Genomic DNA, 16094 nt, shown 5'->3' with positions numbered 1-16094 from the left:
AGGATTTTCAACCTCTGTAAGGCCTGTGTCTTTTTTCCTCTCTGTGGTCTTAATTTGCATTTCCCCATCTCTAGTGAGATTGAAGCTTTTCAAATGTTTATTACCTGTTCTCGGTTTCCCCTGAAGCTTGGGTGGCCCAGGCAGTTAAGTACCTGATTTTCCGTTTTCACTCAGGTCCTGACCTCAGGAAGGAGAGGTCAAGGCCGCATCCGGCTCCAGGCCCAACACAGAGCCTGCTTAAGACTCCCTCTGTCCCTCCCCTCTCTGCTGCTCTCTCTGTCTAAAAATAAATCTTTAAAAAAAAAACAAAACGTCCAGCTGTTCAAGCTTCCTCTTCTGTGAATGATCAACTCATGCACTTTGCCCAATTTTCTTTTGAGGTGTATTGTCTTTTCTTCATGATTTGAAATTTAAGGAACTTTGAGAAAAGAACTTCTACGGGCCCCTCCGACCACATCCAGCCACCTTACCTGGCGCTCTGCCCACGGACCTACGTCCTGACCTCTGCGAGAGTGAGATGTCTGCACGCCTTGCTCAAGTCAGCCGTTGAGTGTGCACCAGATCCCAGCTCAGGGCTCCCCCTTTCCTTGCACCTTCAGTCTCCCCACTGTTAGTTCACTGCCCCTCTTGTCCCCATCTTCTCTGCCACCTACTGCCCCTTCGTAGGAAAACTCGTTGAAAGTGACTTCACCGCTGGCTGTCTCCAATCCCTCTTCCTGCCATTCCCTCTTTTCTCAGTTTGGTTTTGTTTTCAATTGAAATTGAATTCAATTTCAATTCAAATACAATTAAGACATAAAATTTAGGGGCTCCTGGGTGGCTCAGTGGGTTAAAGCCTCTCTCTGCTCAGCAGGGAGCCTGCTTCCCCCTCTCTCTCCGCCTGCCTCTCTGCCTACTTGTGATCTCTGTCTGTCAAATAAATAAATAAAATCTAAAAAAAAAAAAAGACATAAAATTTACCAGTTTTAAGTGACAATTCATTGCTGTTGAGAACATTCACTATGTCGTGCAACAGTCACTACTCATCCATCTCCAGAACGTTTTTGCCCCAAACTGGAACTCTGTCCCCATTAAACACTAACTCCCCATTCCTCTCCTCCCTGTCCCAGAGCAACCCCCTTCCTACTTTGTCTCCGTGAATTTGCCTCTCCTTGGCCTCTCATGTACGTGGGATCAGACAATATTTGTCATTTGGTGTCTGGCTTATTTAACTTAGCAGACTTTACAAGGTTCATCTCTGTAACCCGTGCATTAGACCTTCATTCCTTTTCATAGCTGAACAGCCTATTGTATGTATATTACCACATTCTGTTTATCCAGAATGTTTCCACCTTCCGGTCATTGTAATTAACATGTTATGAACACCGGTAGACAAGTGTCTGTGTGAGTCTCTGCTTTCAATTCTTTTTGTGCATCTGTGCCAAACTATCCCCCCGCCGTGGTACCATTTTACACTCCCACCAGCAATGCACAAGGGCTCCACATTCTCCACTCTCACCGAGATTTGTCATCTTTTGTGGTTTGTTTTGTTTTGATGGTAGCCGTCCTGATGGGCATGAGACGCTATCTCATTGTGGTTTAGAATGGCATTTTCCTGGTGACTAGTGACTTGGTCATACATAGATAGCCAAGAAGCCCATGGAAGGGCTTCCATGGGCTTCTTGGCTATCTATGTATCTTCTTTGGAGAAATGTGTGTTCATGTCCTTTGCCTGCTTTGAAGTTGAATTTTTTTTTGGTTGACGAATTGTAAAAGTTCCTTATATATTCTGGATATTAATCCCTTTTTAGATCTATGATTTGCAAAATATCTCCCATTCTGTAGGTTATGTGTTCACTCTTTTTTTTTTTTTCAAGAGGGGATTTTTTTTCCCAAAGGTTTTATTTATTTATTTGACAGACAGAGATCACAAGTAGGCAGAAAGGCAGGCAGAGAGAGAAAGGGAAGCAGGTTCCCTGCTGAGCAGAGAGCCCAATGCGGGGCTTGATCCCAGGACCCTGAGATCATGACCTGAGATGCAGATGCTTAACCCACTGAGCCACCCAGGCGCCCCTGTATTTACTCTATTGATAGTGTCCTGTGATGCACAAAAATTCTTAATTTTGACGAGGCCCAATTTATTTCTCTTTTGTGCTGCCTGTGCCTTAGGTGTCAAAAAATCATTGCCAAACCCAATGTCATGAAGCTTTTCCTTGGTTTTCTTCTAAGAGCTCGTATTTTAGTTCTTATAATTTTAGGTCTTCAAGGGATGCCTGGGTGGCTCAGTCAGTGAAGCCACTGCCTTTGGCTCAGGTCATGATCCCAGGGTCCTGGGATCAAGTCCTGAATTGGGCTCCCTGCTCAGCGGGGAGCCTGCTTCTCCCTCTGCCTCTGCCTGCCACTCTGCTTGCCCGCTCTCTCTCTCTTTCTCTCTCTCTCTCTCTGACAAATAAGTAAATAAATCTTAATTTTAGGTCTTCCATTCATTTTGAGTTCCATTTTCTATATGATGAAAGGGTCCAACTTCATTCTTCTGCATACAGATATCCAGTTTCTCCAGCACCAGCTGCTAAAAGACTGCCCCTTCCCACTGAATGGTCTCGATGCCCTTCTCAACGGGCTTGGGTTCTCGACTCCGCACCACTGGTTCATGTCTAGATGTTGGTACTATACCATTGTCATTATGTAGCTTTGCAGTAAGGTTTGGGATCAGGGTGGGTAAGTCCTCCGACATTGTTTTTCTTTCTCAAGATTGTTTTGGCTACTCAGTGGCCCCTTAAGGACGTCTATGACTCTTAGGATGGGCTTTCCTATTCCTGCAAAACAACAACAACAACAAACAAACAAGCACGGAGGCGGGACTGGACATGCTAGACTCGAGAACTGTTGAGATGCAAGTGTGGGGGGTAACTCAAGCGTGGTGAGTGGGGGTGTAAAGGCTGGAGAGGTGCGCTAAGGCCGGATCCCACTCACTAGGACCCACAGGACGGTTTTTGGAAGCTCATCTGTCAGCTGTCTGGTGAGTCCTAGAGGGCCGAGGAGGGCCTACATGGGCGGGAATGAGGGGCAGCCTGGACATGTCCCTTGTCCCTCCCCCTCCCCCTACTGCCTCCTGGCCACCAAGTCCCTCCCTCCTGCAGGGAGTGTCTGAAAAAGACATGGAGGCAGGCAGCCTTGGAGAGAGCTGCGAGGGCTCTGGGACATCCAGGGGAAGCCTCCCCACCCCACACCAAGAACTTGAAGCTCCACACGAGGGAACAAGCAGCATACAGACCGTTTGGGACTAGGAATTACACTCAAACTGCGTAAGATACGATAAAGTCACAGGGATCCGAGAAAAACAATCAAAGGGCAGAGAGGGCTATGGGGAGAATGAGGAGGCAAGAGCAGCCTCTGAGCCAGCTTCCTTTCCCACCAAGTAAAACAAAACTAGGTCCCCAAAGTGGGGTCAGGCCTTCCCCTTGGCACACCAAGAAAACGGGCAGATGCTGCTGAAACTGAAGAGCGCCATCCAGCCTGGGTGGCATCAGGAAGGGACCATGTGCTCGAGCTCGAGCTGGGCAGGCAGCTGAGCCCCAGGCCCCAGGGGGAGAGGGCAGCTCCCAACTCCAAGGGCTGAGGCTCACCCAGGTTGCTTCCTCTTATTCCAAAAAATCAGGAAAAGAAAGAAAAGGGGAGGGGGCATAGGAAAGCATTAAGATTCCACACCGGCTACTTTTCACTTACAAACCAAAAGATTTATTAATCCAGTTTCCCTTCCCTCGCTGAACTGCAGAAGCACGACTCAGGTACCCCGGTCCAGCCGCGTGGAGGTGTCGGAAAGCTCCCCCGGAACGCACCCCAGTGTCACGTGCCGGCCCTCTGTCCGGCCGCAGGATTGCAATTACAGCGCGGTCTTGAGGCCCAACACCCCGCAGACAGACCCTGGGGTCTCCAGCGTCTGCCACGGGGTGCTGGGGTGGGGGCAGGGTTGTGAGCATCGAAAGTACCACCCACGTGTATCGAGAAGGCTTCAGGCCGAACACGCGGATGCCTGTCCTTCCCCTTCCAGGAGCTGCGGCTGGCCACCCTCGAGGCTGCTGGTTCAGGGGCCCATTTCCCTCAGGAACATCTCCACCTGGCCGATGGTCAGAAGGCCCGGGAGGTGGTCCCCACACGCCATCCCGCACCCGGGCCGCTGTGCTGTGTCTCCAGCGGGTCCCCCCCGCACCTGCTGCTACTGCTGCTTGCGTTCGGTGGCCTTCCCGCTGGGGGGCAGCTTCCTGTGGATCAGGCTGAGTCCGCAGAGGATGAGGAACACGCCTCCCCACCACAAGACCTCCTGGCACTCTCCGTACAACACAAAGCCCAGAAAGGCCTGTGGGACAGAGACCGTGGTGAGGTCACAGCCACATGTGCCCGCAGGACTTGACTGTGGTGAGTAGGCACCGCCTTACTCTCCCTGGGGCCGACTGCCCTCCTGGGGCAGACTGCCCTCCTGGGGCAGGAGGAAAGGTCTGGAGCTGGAAGTCGGGGGCTTGAAGCCCAGCTGTCGCCTTCCATAAGTCACTATTCATGGTTGGCCCACCTGCGGGGGCGGGGGAGGGTGCCCTCCTCCCAGCCCCAGCTCCGAGCCAAGTGCACAAGAAAGATCAGCAAGAGGCCAGCCGCTAAGGCCCAGCACACAGCTGGCGCCTGGTGTTTGCTGATCTGGCAGGCCAAGTTCTCCTTCCCTCAACGGCAGGACCGACTGGGCTCAGACCCACCTGGCTGACATCAGGCTATCAGAGGAAAGAGCGTCCGCCCTCCCCATCTCAAGCTCAAGTTCACAGAGCCCTAGACATCAGTTTGCCCGGAGGCGGCCGAGACTTGAGAATGAGGGCTGCAGCCTGGAAGGGCAGCACGCAGGGAGGCCTTTTTAAAAGTTGGACTTCGGGGCGCCTGGGTGGCTCAGTGGGTTAAAGTCTCTGCCTTCGGCTCAGGTCATGATCCCAGGGTCCTGGGATCGAGCCCCAAGTCGGGCTCTCTGCTCAGCGGGGACCCTGCTTCCTCCTCTTTCTCTGCCTGCTTCCCTGCCTACTTGTGATCCCTGTCTATCAAATAAATAAACAAAATCTTTTAAAAAGTTGGACTTCATACCCAGCTAGCTTGAGAATTCGGCCAGAGTTTGAGATGAGAGGAGCAGCCATCAGGGGTCAAGCCGCAGCCCAAACTCAAGTTGGCTCCTGTCTAGGAGGGCGGGAGTTCCCCAATTTCCCCGGAACCCAGCTTTGGGACAGGGGACTGCACTCCCAGGGCTACTCACCGAGCTGAGGATGTTCGAAAACGTCACCGTGACAGACGCAATGGCCGAAGACATGGAGAAACTGAGGCCCCGGCTAAAGAACGTCCACATCAGAGAATTGGTGGTCGCCATCATGATGACGCCTAAGATGCAGAAGGCCATGTTCACCTGCGGGACAAAGTGTCACTGCGGCCACGCCCAGCCACAGCGGACCTGCGGCCCCCTCACAGCACTCCCAGGGGCCTGATTATGCACAGCTGGGCCCTGCTGAGATCCTGCCATGGCCAGGGTAGGCGGTCATCCGAGCTTTCCTGCACAGCACTCCACCTAACGCTGGGCTCAGCGCACCCATTTTATAGCTGAAATAAACTGAGACTTACCTGGCCGTCTTGCCAGCCAGGTGCCCTGGGGCAGAGCAAAATGCTAATCAGTAACCAGTACTTTGAACACCAGTCCCTTGCTGGTGTTGAGGACCGGAGCAGAGGGCAAGCAGTTATTAGTCAGTATATAGTGAGAGCAAATCAGGGGGCAGAGTCCTCACTTCCCGGGATCAGATAAAGCATGAATTCACCATGCCCCCCACCCCCACTCCGTGCAGGCTACAGGACACTCAGGCCAGTCCTTCTGGGCATTCGGGAGCTTTCACTCTGGGCCAGGCCCTGTGGCCAGTGTCTTAAGTGCATTCTCATTTACACCTTAACTTCGCTTTACAGATAAGGAACCTAAGGCATTAGTAACTCGCCTCAAGTGCCTCTAGCCCGTGGAAGCCTCCAGGATTGAAAACAAGGCAGTGGCTCCATGCTCTTAACCAGGACACAGCCCTGCTCAGGGAAAACCCCCGCTACTCAACTAGCGATCCCCGACATCACTTGGGGTCCTTGCAGCCTTTTTCTTTTTTAAAGGTGAAAGCCTGGAAAGGAAAGGATCTTAAGCCTCCTGCACAGAGAACATGCAGACCCCTTGCTTGGTTTTCGGTTAGAAACCTGCTTCAGGGGCGCCTGCGTGGCTCAGTGGGTTAAGCCTCTGCCTTCAGCTTGGGTTGTGCTCTCGGGGTCCTGGAACTGAGCCCCACATCGGGCTCGCTGCTCAGCGGGGAGCCTGCTTCTCCCTCTTCCTTTGCCTGCCTCTCTGCCTACTTGTGATCTCTGTCAAATGAATGGATAAAATATTAAAAAAAAAAACCCTGTTTGCAGACAGAGCTGCCTCCTCTGGGGTGCCCATCTAAATATCATACTATTCTTTCTTTTTAAAAAGGATTTTATTTTTGAGTAATCTCTACACCCAACGTGGGACTTGAACTCACAACCCCAAGACCAAGCAGTGCATGCTCTACTGACTGAGCCACCCAGGTGACCCTCATACTCTTTTTTTTTTTTTTTAAGATTTTATTTATTTATTTGACAGAGAGAGATCACAAGTAGACAGAGAGGCAGGCAGAGAGAGAGGGAAGCAGGCTCCCTGCTGAGCAGAGAGCCGGATGCGGGACTCGGTACCAGGACCCTGAGATCATGACCTGAGCCGAAGGCAGCGGCCTAACCCACTGAGCCACCCAGGCACCCATACTCTTATTTCTTGTAACAGTTTTCTAGCTGTTGACTATATTAGTGTCTTAAGGAAAGGATGTCTTGGGGCGCCTGAGTGGCTCAGTCCGTTCAGTGTCTGCCTTCAGCTCTGGTAGTGATCCCAGCGTCCTGGAATCAGGCCCTGCAAGGCATCAGTCTTTCTGCTCAGCAGGGAGCCTGCTTCCCCCTCTCCTTCTGTCTGCTGCTCTGCCTACTTGTGATCTCTCTCTGTGTGTCAGGTAAATAAATAAAATCTTTAAAAAAAAAAAAAAAAGGAAAGCGTGTCTCTGCAGAATTTTCACAAAAGCCTTGTATACACCAGGGCAACCTGCTGAGGTAGTTATGAAGACGTGGCGCACAACTAAACAGACTAGGAAACCTCATGGTTCAGGTACTCATCCCCTTTGCGCTTCAGGAATTATACCCAACAGGACACTAACCTCAAGCATGGTGGTTCCGCCCTAAACAGGCTGACCCGCACGGACCCGTCTGTCCACTGTCCAGGTCAGGACCTACGCCTGGGGCGCTGGGGCAGAGAAAGCCCTCCAGCAGCAGACACTGGCCTACCACTCAGGACGGAGGGGCAGAGGTCCACTACCGCAGACATGCGGAGGCAGTTAAGGGGTTCTCAGGAAGATGGTGGGTTGAGGGAGGTGGTGTCCAGAATGCTCCTCTGTCCTCTCTTATGCCTATGTATCCCAAACTCCCAGTTTTCCTGGCAGCGGGGAATACCGGTCAAAACACTTGTTAATTACGGAGCAAAGAGATGGGCAACGGGCTTCTCACCTAAGAGTCACGTGGAGAGAAATGTTCAGGCACAAGGGGCTTAAAATGAGAGGCAGAGAGTGGATGTAGGAACGCGAACTAGTCCAATCGGAGGACAGACTGCAGGTCCCTGGTAGGGAAGAGGCTCAGGTCTCTTACCGCCTACACTGGACGAGGATTTGACGGGTTTGGAATGCACGGATGCTCTCCCGCCCCCCAGCTCACTGCAGCGCCTGGCTGCGGACCGGGCGAACAGACCTGCGGGCGTGAGGCTTCGCCCTGCGCCCCCAACCCCAATCCAACCCCCTCCCCGGAGCCTCGCAGGCCCCGCAGCGCCCCTCCACCGCCCGCGCCCACCCGCCCGCCGGCCGCAGCGGCTCCCCGGGCTCGACCTCGCTGCCGAAGGCCAGCTTGGCGGAGGCGGCGGCCAGGGCCCCGAACGCGCCGGCGCACAGGCAGTTGAACACTCCCCAGAAGCGGCGCCGCATCGCGCCGGCCTGGAGGTGAGGGGGGAATTCTGCGGGGGCGTCGGGGTAGGCGGTCGGGCACACGGCGCCGCCGGGGGACTGCGGCCCCTCGGCCATGGTGCCCACCGCCACCTCTCCCCGCGCCCGCCAAGAGCGGGACCGAGCGCGCGCCGCGATTGGGCGGCGGCCTCACGTGACGCGGCGCCCACGTGAGCAGGGAGGCAAATTCCGGCGCGGCGAGGGCCTCGGAGGGGTGGGGCGGGTGGGGCGGGTGGGGCGGGTGGGGCGGGGGCCGGGCCGAGCCGAGCCCGGGGGGGCCTCCATGGGGCGCCGGCCTCCGTAGCTTTACCCAGGAGCTGTCCGTGGCTGCGGTCGGAAGCCGCTGTGGTTGCTGCTGTAGAACAACACTCCGTGACCCGGCAGTTTGTCTTTGCCACTGGCTGTGGCCCAGCATCCGCTTTCCCCAGGAATTGGTTAAAAATGCGGAGTCCCGGGCCCGCCCAAGACCCGTTGATCAGAATGTGCATTTCAACAAGAGCCCCAGGGGATTCACCGGCACCTTCCGGTTCGGGAGACGCAAAGTGGAAAGACGCCTCGGCAGAGGGCGCTGGAGCCCTCCGCACTCGGCGTGGAGGCGGGCTCCGGGGGGGGCCTCTGACAAATCAGAAGGCCCAGATGGATGCGCGCTGCTCGTAGGATTTAAAAAAGAGACTAAATCGCCCATAACGACTCCGCTCAGATAACCGGGACTGACCTGACTTCCCATTTCCTGTGCACTTAAATGTTTAAAATGTTTGTGTGTAAAAAGTAGTACATGTCTTTCGAAGAGAAATGTTGGAGCGTATCAAGGACTACTTCCTCTCTCCAGGGAGATCATTATTAGAGTATTTTCTGTCTAGGCACAGTTTTATATACAGCACACGTTAAAAAGTTTACGTAATCTGTGTGGGGGTTTTTTGTTTAGCATGATTTCACAGTGAACTGTTGAGCATTTTTTTTTTTTTTTTTCCCATTCAGGAAGTTTTCGTGAGAAGTCCTTCTTTGCCACTCTCTCACGGGGTGGTTTTGCGGCTCAAGTTAAAGCCTGGATAGCCCTGATAACTGCAGTTTATAGGATGAATTGTCCCCCCGAAAAGATACGTTTCAAGGACTTATATCAGTACCCCAAGCTAAGAGAAAGGCAATGAACAGACAGACAATCCCTGGAGCCTTCAGAGAGAATGGCCTTGCCAACAACACCTTGGTTCTGGACTTCTAGCCTCCAGAAGCGGTGAGAGAATGTTTGTTTTTAGCCTCCCAGTTTCTGGTCATTTGCTCCAGCAGCCCCTAGACACCCCCATAGGTGGCTAAGACCCAAGCCTCTTCAGTACCAGCTTCAGTATTCCAACCTTCTCCCACCTCCAGAGTGATCTCAGTTTCTGTTTTCCACCTTATGCTGAATTTTACTTTTTATTAAAAATTTTATTTTTAAGTAATCTCTACCCCCAACATGGAGCTTGAACTCACAACCCTGAGCCCAAGAGTCCCATGCTACACCGTCAAGCCCACCAGGTGCCCCCTACACCGATTTTTAGATTCTTTTTTGTTTGTTTGTTTCTGGCTCTTAGGGATTGACTGATACTCTCTGGGAATTCAACTGTGCGTTAATTTTTAAAATCGTTTTTCCTCAGCTTTAGGGAGGTATAAATGACAACCCATAAAATGAAGCCATTTTGAAGTTTAATTTTTAGTAAATTTAGAGAGCTACATGTGTGCAATCATCACAAGCCAGCACATTTCCACCACATCGAAAACGTTCCCATTGCGCCCATCCCGTCAGTCGCTCCCATCCCCAGCCACAAGCTCCTCTCTCTATAATCTGCCCTTCCTGGACATTTCATATAAATGGAATCACTCAGTATGCGGTCTTTGGGGTCTGGCACCTTTCACTTTTTTCTCTTTGTTGAGCTTCATCCATTTTGCCTCTTTTTACTGCTGAGTGTAGAGGTCTATTTTATGTAAAGAATGCTCAGTATCATTAGGCCTTAGGAGAATGTCAGCGATGGGCCAAGAGCAAGCACCGGGATGGCCCCCGTAAAACATCTGGCAGAACAGGAGCTGAGGAGGATGCGAAGAAACTGAGCCCCCTGCTGGTGGGAGTGCGCGGTGCAAGCAAACAGGGCCTCCGCAGAGCGGAGCCAGGGTCTTAAAAATTAGACAAGCTTAACCAGCAATTCCACTCCTGGAGATCTGTCTGCTCAAGCCACAGGAAACGCAGATCCCCAGCAAGACGGGTACACAAATATTTACAGCAGCGTTATTCATAAGAGCTCCAAATTGCCAAAAAGCTCAAATGTCAGTAAAGCAAACGCGGCATCTCCTCACAACAGGGTATGATTCGCAATGAAAAGGAATGAAGCGGTGATACACGGAAGTTCCTTGAGGGCAGGAGGGTTTGTTTGCTGTGTTTGCGGATGACCAGGGCACGTAAGAGATACTCATTAAGTCCATGGTGAATGGACATGTCTTTAATCTGGCGCTCCCAAGTGAGAATAAAGCACTTCATTAAATGGTTAATTTTTAAGAGATTTTATTACATTTTGAAAAATGGCCATATTTACAGTCATAAAAAAATGCTCAGGAGAATACTTAAAAAGTTAAGAATACAAAAATAATCTATATTAACAAATTTGCCTTTCCTATATGCTACACAACAGGATTAATATCATGGCAAGTTTTGAAGCCACCACATACCATTAGAGCTTCCACTACAAGACTCGAAGATTCTGGTGAGTAGTATCTAAGGAAAAAATAACCTGGCCAACAACCACTGTAAATCTTAACTACGGCTTTTTATTTTAAAATGGCAAAAGGTATTATTCCCCAGTATTTACAGTTGATTGAAAGCTTTGAAATGGGATGGTAACTTTGAAACAGCAGACTGCTGACTGCCACATGGTGAGGACGGATGCAGAACATGCGTCGGAAACTTGAAGGTCAGCCCCCAATGCCACATACACAGTTAGTAATTACACTCCTTGGTTCAGCTGTTAAATGCACTGGGGTAGGGCTTACTTTTGCAAGAGGAAAATCTCCAGAAAGGTGATGCCAAGGTAGGTAGTTGCCCAAGATCCTTAAGATTCATTCCTTTTCTTTTCTTTTAAAAACACATTTTCAGCACGCAACTTTTCTGTCTCCTAAGAATTAAAAAAAAAAAAAAAGGAAAAAAGAAAAAAAAATTAAGACTCGAACGCTTACAGGAAGTTATTCTTTGCATTCATTAAGCTTATATTAAAAATTAAGACTACAACTTTCAATTTGTAAACTCCATATAACATTACACAAGAACCTGATTATGTAGGAGTCTGACAACGGCCTGAATTAGGCTTGGAATAATAAGGACTGATTTTTTTTTTTTTTTAATTCAGTAAATTCCCCGAAGGAAGCATTTAAGCGATTTGATGATTACATTGAACTTTAGTGAAACAATCATTCTAAGAGCAGGCTGAGTTTATTTAAGGTACTTGTCAGAGCTTACCTCAGCGAGCCTGACGTTCTCCTTCTTCAGCCGCACCACGTACTGAATCTTCTGATGCAGGTTTTGGTGACCGACCAACTTCCCATTTTCCTCAGCAAGACACTCCACCTGCTTCCTTAACATTTCCATCTCCTGCAGGCAAATCAATCCAGGGAGGGGAAAATGAGCTGCTCTTAATTCTGCTTTTACAATCACATTGTTTCTCGTGCGTCCCCAGAGCACAGGCGCCAGAGAGCCCGGGTTCCCGGCTCTCCCAGCCGGTCATCCCTGCGCGCGCCCGAGCGACTCTGAACCCACTGACAACCCCTCCCAGACATGCCCTGAGCACATGAAAACGAGCAACACACAAATGCACCTGGAATATTCTCTCCTTTTCCTCATACAGCTCTTCCAGCTTTGACCTCAGTTGCTCCTTCTCTTGGAATGCTTTAGATTCCAAAGTCCGGGTTCGCTCGACTTCCTCGGCCATTCTAAGGCAGTCCATCTCTTTGTTCAGGAGAGCACTCTGGACTTCTTCTAGGCTGTAACAACAAACAGCAGTTTGTGGGATTCCAAAGGCAAATAATTGCAACAGTATTCAAATGAGACCGGTTTCACTCAAGCCCAGAATTTTGATTTGAAAGCGTCACAAATATTCAGCCCTCCCCTAGTGACGGCACCAGGAGATAGCAAGGGATGCAGATAGGCTTTTTTTGGTTATCTTACCCAAGACTTTCATTTTGGAAAACTCCTCAAACCATTTTCTTTCTTTCTTTCTTTTTTTTAAAAAAGATTTTATTTATTATTTTATTTGACAGAGAGAGATCACAAGTAGGCAGAGAGGCAGGCAGAGAGAGAGAGGAGGAAGCAGGCTCCCTGCCAAGCAGAGAGCCCGATGCGGGACTCGATCCCAGGACCCTGAGCCGAAGGCAGAGGCTTAACCCCCTGAGCCACCCAGGCACCCACAAACAGATAACATTATTGTGAGAATCACTGCTGTAGGTTGGGACCGATAAAACTGGGTGTGCCACTTTCTAGTGTGTGCTTCCGTTGCCCACAGCATGAGGTCCTGTATCTTCTAGGGACAGTGTGTCGCTGGAGACTCTTGGTTCCTAGATTATGAAATAAATTACATGCCAACTGAGCTTTTATTCTTTTTGCAAGAATGTCTAAAATAGCTATTATTTCTGAAAGAGCTGCAATTCTACAAACCGCACAGCAGGATTCTCAGAGATCCTGTAAGTGAGCCGCGTTTCTACCCTAGCTCTACAATGATTGACCATCTGGGAGCCAGTCCCTGAACTGCTCATACGTAGAGCAAAGCATGGAACATGCTCTGTTCCACAATACTCTCTGATGCTATAAAGCCAATAACTGGATAACAAATCTTTACACAAAATGGGTGTAAGTCAGCTGATCATTAAAAAGAATTTGTGACTGGGGCGCCTGGGTGGCTCAGTGAGTTGAGAGTCTGCCTCTGGCTCAGGTCATGATCCAGGGTCCTGGGATCGAGCCCCACATGGGGCTCCCTGCTCAGTGGGAGGCCTGCTTCTCCCTCTGTCTGCTGTTCCCCTTGCTTGTAACTCTCTCTCTCTGTGTGTCAAATAAATAAATAAAATCTTTAAAAAAAAAAAAAAAGAATTTTTGATGACATAACTATGTAATTTTTGACATACTAACTTGAATGGAGTTCGAATAATTGCATGACAGGACTCAACAAAATTCCAGCTGCTGTCATTTACTTACTATGTGAATGCGATTTCTCAGCACTTACAGCTATAAAAACAAAGGAGGAATAGAGGGGATACTGAATACTGTCTCGTTCCAGAATTAAGTATAACAGAAGAATGAGTAATTGAAGCTAAAATGCACTGGGAGATGAATTTCCATTTAAATATTACTACATATCATAATTTATAAAAAAGTTATAATAAATAAAGGACACCATGATTAATAATAATTGAAATGAAAACTTAATCCAGAAGAAAATACAGCACTAGAGCCAGCTATACAAATACAAATTACTTTCACAACACAAGAAACTTTAACAAATTACTTCCCATTTGTATATATATATTTGCTGCCTAGTTATATGGTAGGGTAATCAACAAAAAATTTCCCAAAAAATATATTAATTAGGATAATTAATAAATTAGGATATAATTCTGTGTAGGTACGAAACGGAAATTCAATTTGAAAGGAAAAAGGAACAATGTACAATTTTTGATTTAGGAATTTGTTCCTGTATCGTTAAATGGATAGAAAGTAGCAGGTCAGTTGGATACTTTGAAGAGAACACTACCGGAGCTTTATTTCTATGGCCAGTTCAAGGAGAGGCTCTCTACAGGGCAATAGCCGGAACAAAACTGGAGACATGTCAGAAGTGGGATCTGAACCCACACCTTCGTGCAGAGACCAGAAGGCCGGACCATGAGAAGCAGGAGCTGGAGTCTGTGACTAAGACCATTTGGCCACACTGACACCAAGAACTTTATTCCTACACGGCACTATTTTCAGTATGTGAGAACTTCTACCCTTTGCTTCAATTTAAAGTTTCAGTGAGAAATTTTAGACATAAAGTCGACTCCAAAAATGTGCAGAAGGGTACATGGTGTTTCAAAATTCTCTTAGGAGGTTTGGGGTACTTGGGTGGCTGAGTTGTTGGGCGTCTGCCTTCAGCTCAGGTCATGATCCTAGGGTCCTAGGATCAAGCCCTGCTTCGGGATCCCTGCTCAGCAGGAAGCCTGATTCTCCCTCTCCCCACGCTTGTGTTCCCACTCTCGCTGTCTCTCTCTCTGCCATATCAATCAATTGATCAATCAATCAATCATTCTTTTAGGAGGTTTAACAAGTGAAAATGTTTGAGGCCCTCTTCTCTGGATAAATATTCAGAGTGTACTCTCTTCCTAATGTCTTACCATTTTATTTGTTAATACCAACCAGTTTACATATTTTGAACTCAATAGGAAAGAGAGTATATTTTCCTCATCTAAGAATGAGGCGAGTTTATCAGATTCCATAAATTCATATGAAAACTAGATGAAAAAATTAAAATCCTCTTTACAGAACACATGTAGGAAAGAGACCCAAGGTTTTAAATCGGAGGAAACCAAGAAGGAAAGGAGTTACTTACCTTGTGGATATAGTTATTTCTTCCCTTAGAGGAGAAGAAATTAAAGACCTATAAGAACTTGAATTACAAAACCGTGCACTTACTCTGCTTTCATTTTCAGCATTTCTTCAACCAATTTATTCTGTAATAAGATAAAAAGAAAAAGATGGCTTACATTGCTAAGAAAAAAATTGATAGTAAGCAGTCCACTCTCCCTCATAGTAATGAGATCATTTAACCCAATATCCTCTTCCACATCTCAACGGTGTAACCCTTAAAGGGGGTGCCTGTCTCTTTAAGACTTCACACACCGTGCCCTCTGAGGCCTCCCACGGGCACCCTATACCCGCTTCTACTCTACATGGAAAACTCTGTGTGGGGATGCCGGCAGGAGGCTATCCGCTGAAACACGAAGACAAATTCACTCTTATTTCATCAACGAGGTCTCAATATTGATGGTAAATATCAAACTCAACAGTGAGAATACAGAAGAGACAGAAACTTCAAGAGTAAAATGGTTTCTAGAACTATAACCCACAAATGCTAAGTAGAAAAGCATTTCTCAGACAAGAAACCTATTACATTAAAAAAAAAAAAGTCGTACTTTAGCAAGTCTTTCTTTGATCATTTCTTCTTGTTCATTCTTCAGCTGTTGATGATCTGGATGATTCTGTTCACTGCAGAGATGAGAAAGGGAGTCTGGGGAAGTGTGGTTAGGCATATCCAAGCATCCCTTTCCTATCTGCTGTAGGCAGCAATGCCAAGTTATGCAATGCAAAGCTAACTCTGTTGATTAAGCCAAGTTAGCACAGGTCACACGTGTGACTGATATGTGGGGGTGAAATAAGGCACCTCCCCGGAATTCAGGACGCCTCCCATACAAAACTGAGATGAACAGAGCTGGGAAATCCAATCGAGGCCTGGTGGAAAGTAAAGCAGAAATGGAGCCAAGAGTGGTACCATATGAAGATCAAATGTGAGCGAAGGCAGCTGAGACAGGCGGTCCAGAAGCCTGGTGATCAGCTGGGAGGGGGCATCTCTGGGTGTGGGAAGGGTTCCTCAGGCCAGCCTCGCACATGGAGCCCCAGCACCCCCTTGGCTGGAATTTCAGCATCCATTGGCAATTTTCTGATGGCACTCTGGCATCCCATGTATGCCGACACCAGGAAGGGGATTCCCTGGGCACCGGACATAAATCTTTTCATGGAAAAGGAATGTTCCTCTACATAAAGGAAATTACATTCTGGACGTTGCATCAGTGTCACGTGAATCTGATTAATGGGAGTCCATCTCTGAGCCTGACCAGGGCAGGATCATACACTGAGTTTCTGCGGGCAGCCCCTGCACCCAGGGGACATCCCCCAGGAGAACCTGCCTGAATGCCACAGACTCCTCTAGAAATATCTCTCACTGATGAGCAAAAAATCGTTTCTTGAAGGAAAACAGAAGG

At 48.7% G+C, this 16094-nt stretch overlaps 2 protein-coding genes across 3 annotated transcripts in view; both read right to left on the bottom strand.

The window, feature by feature from the left end:
• Positions 1-3701: 3701 nt before the first annotated feature.
• Positions 3702-8186, bottom strand: LOC111144076 (transmembrane protein 42). 2 transcript variants are annotated; one of them, XM_022498176.1, is made up of 4 exons: positions 7962-8186; positions 5264-5410; positions 4190-4336; positions 3702-4096 (listed from the first exon to the last, which is right to left on the bottom strand). In XM_022498176.1, the coding sequence occupies exons 1-3, from the start codon at positions 8151-8153 to the stop codon at positions 4196-4198; spliced, it is 480 nt and encodes a 159-aa protein (XP_022353884.1). In that variant the 5' UTR covers positions 8154-8186; the 3' UTR covers positions 3702-4096; positions 4190-4195. The 2 variants fall into 2 exon arrangements, with proteins under 2 accessions (XP_022353884.1, XP_022353883.1); XM_022498175.1 differs by having other exon boundaries at positions 3702-4336.
• Positions 8187-10588: 2402 nt separating this feature from the next.
• LOC111144107 (kinesin family member 15) overlaps positions 10589-16094 on the bottom strand; it is a 70439-nt gene continuing 64933 nt past the window's right edge. Inside the window, exons 31-35 of the mRNA XM_022498243.1 lie at positions 15249-15321; positions 14749-14786; positions 11909-12074; positions 11554-11685; positions 10589-11212 (exon numbers count right to left, since the gene is read on the bottom strand). Coding sequence (XP_022353951.1) covers positions 11150-11212; positions 11554-11685; positions 11909-12074; positions 14749-14786; positions 15249-15321 — 472 coding nt within the window. The 3' untranslated portion in view covers positions 10589-11149. The remainder of the gene's footprint in view (positions 11213-11553; positions 11686-11908; positions 12075-14748; positions 14787-15248; positions 15322-16094) is intronic.

Source organism: Enhydra lutris, unplaced genomic scaffold (assembly GCF_002288905.1).
Source record: "Enhydra lutris kenyoni isolate GAN:26980312 unplaced genomic scaffold, ASM228890v2 scaffoldscaffold10, whole genome shotgun sequence".
Classification (NCBI taxonomy): Eukaryota; Metazoa; Chordata; class Mammalia; order Carnivora; family Mustelidae; genus Enhydra; species Enhydra lutris.
Note: the sequence above shows the minus strand (reverse complement) of the source record. Positions and strands in the feature narration are given on the sequence as shown.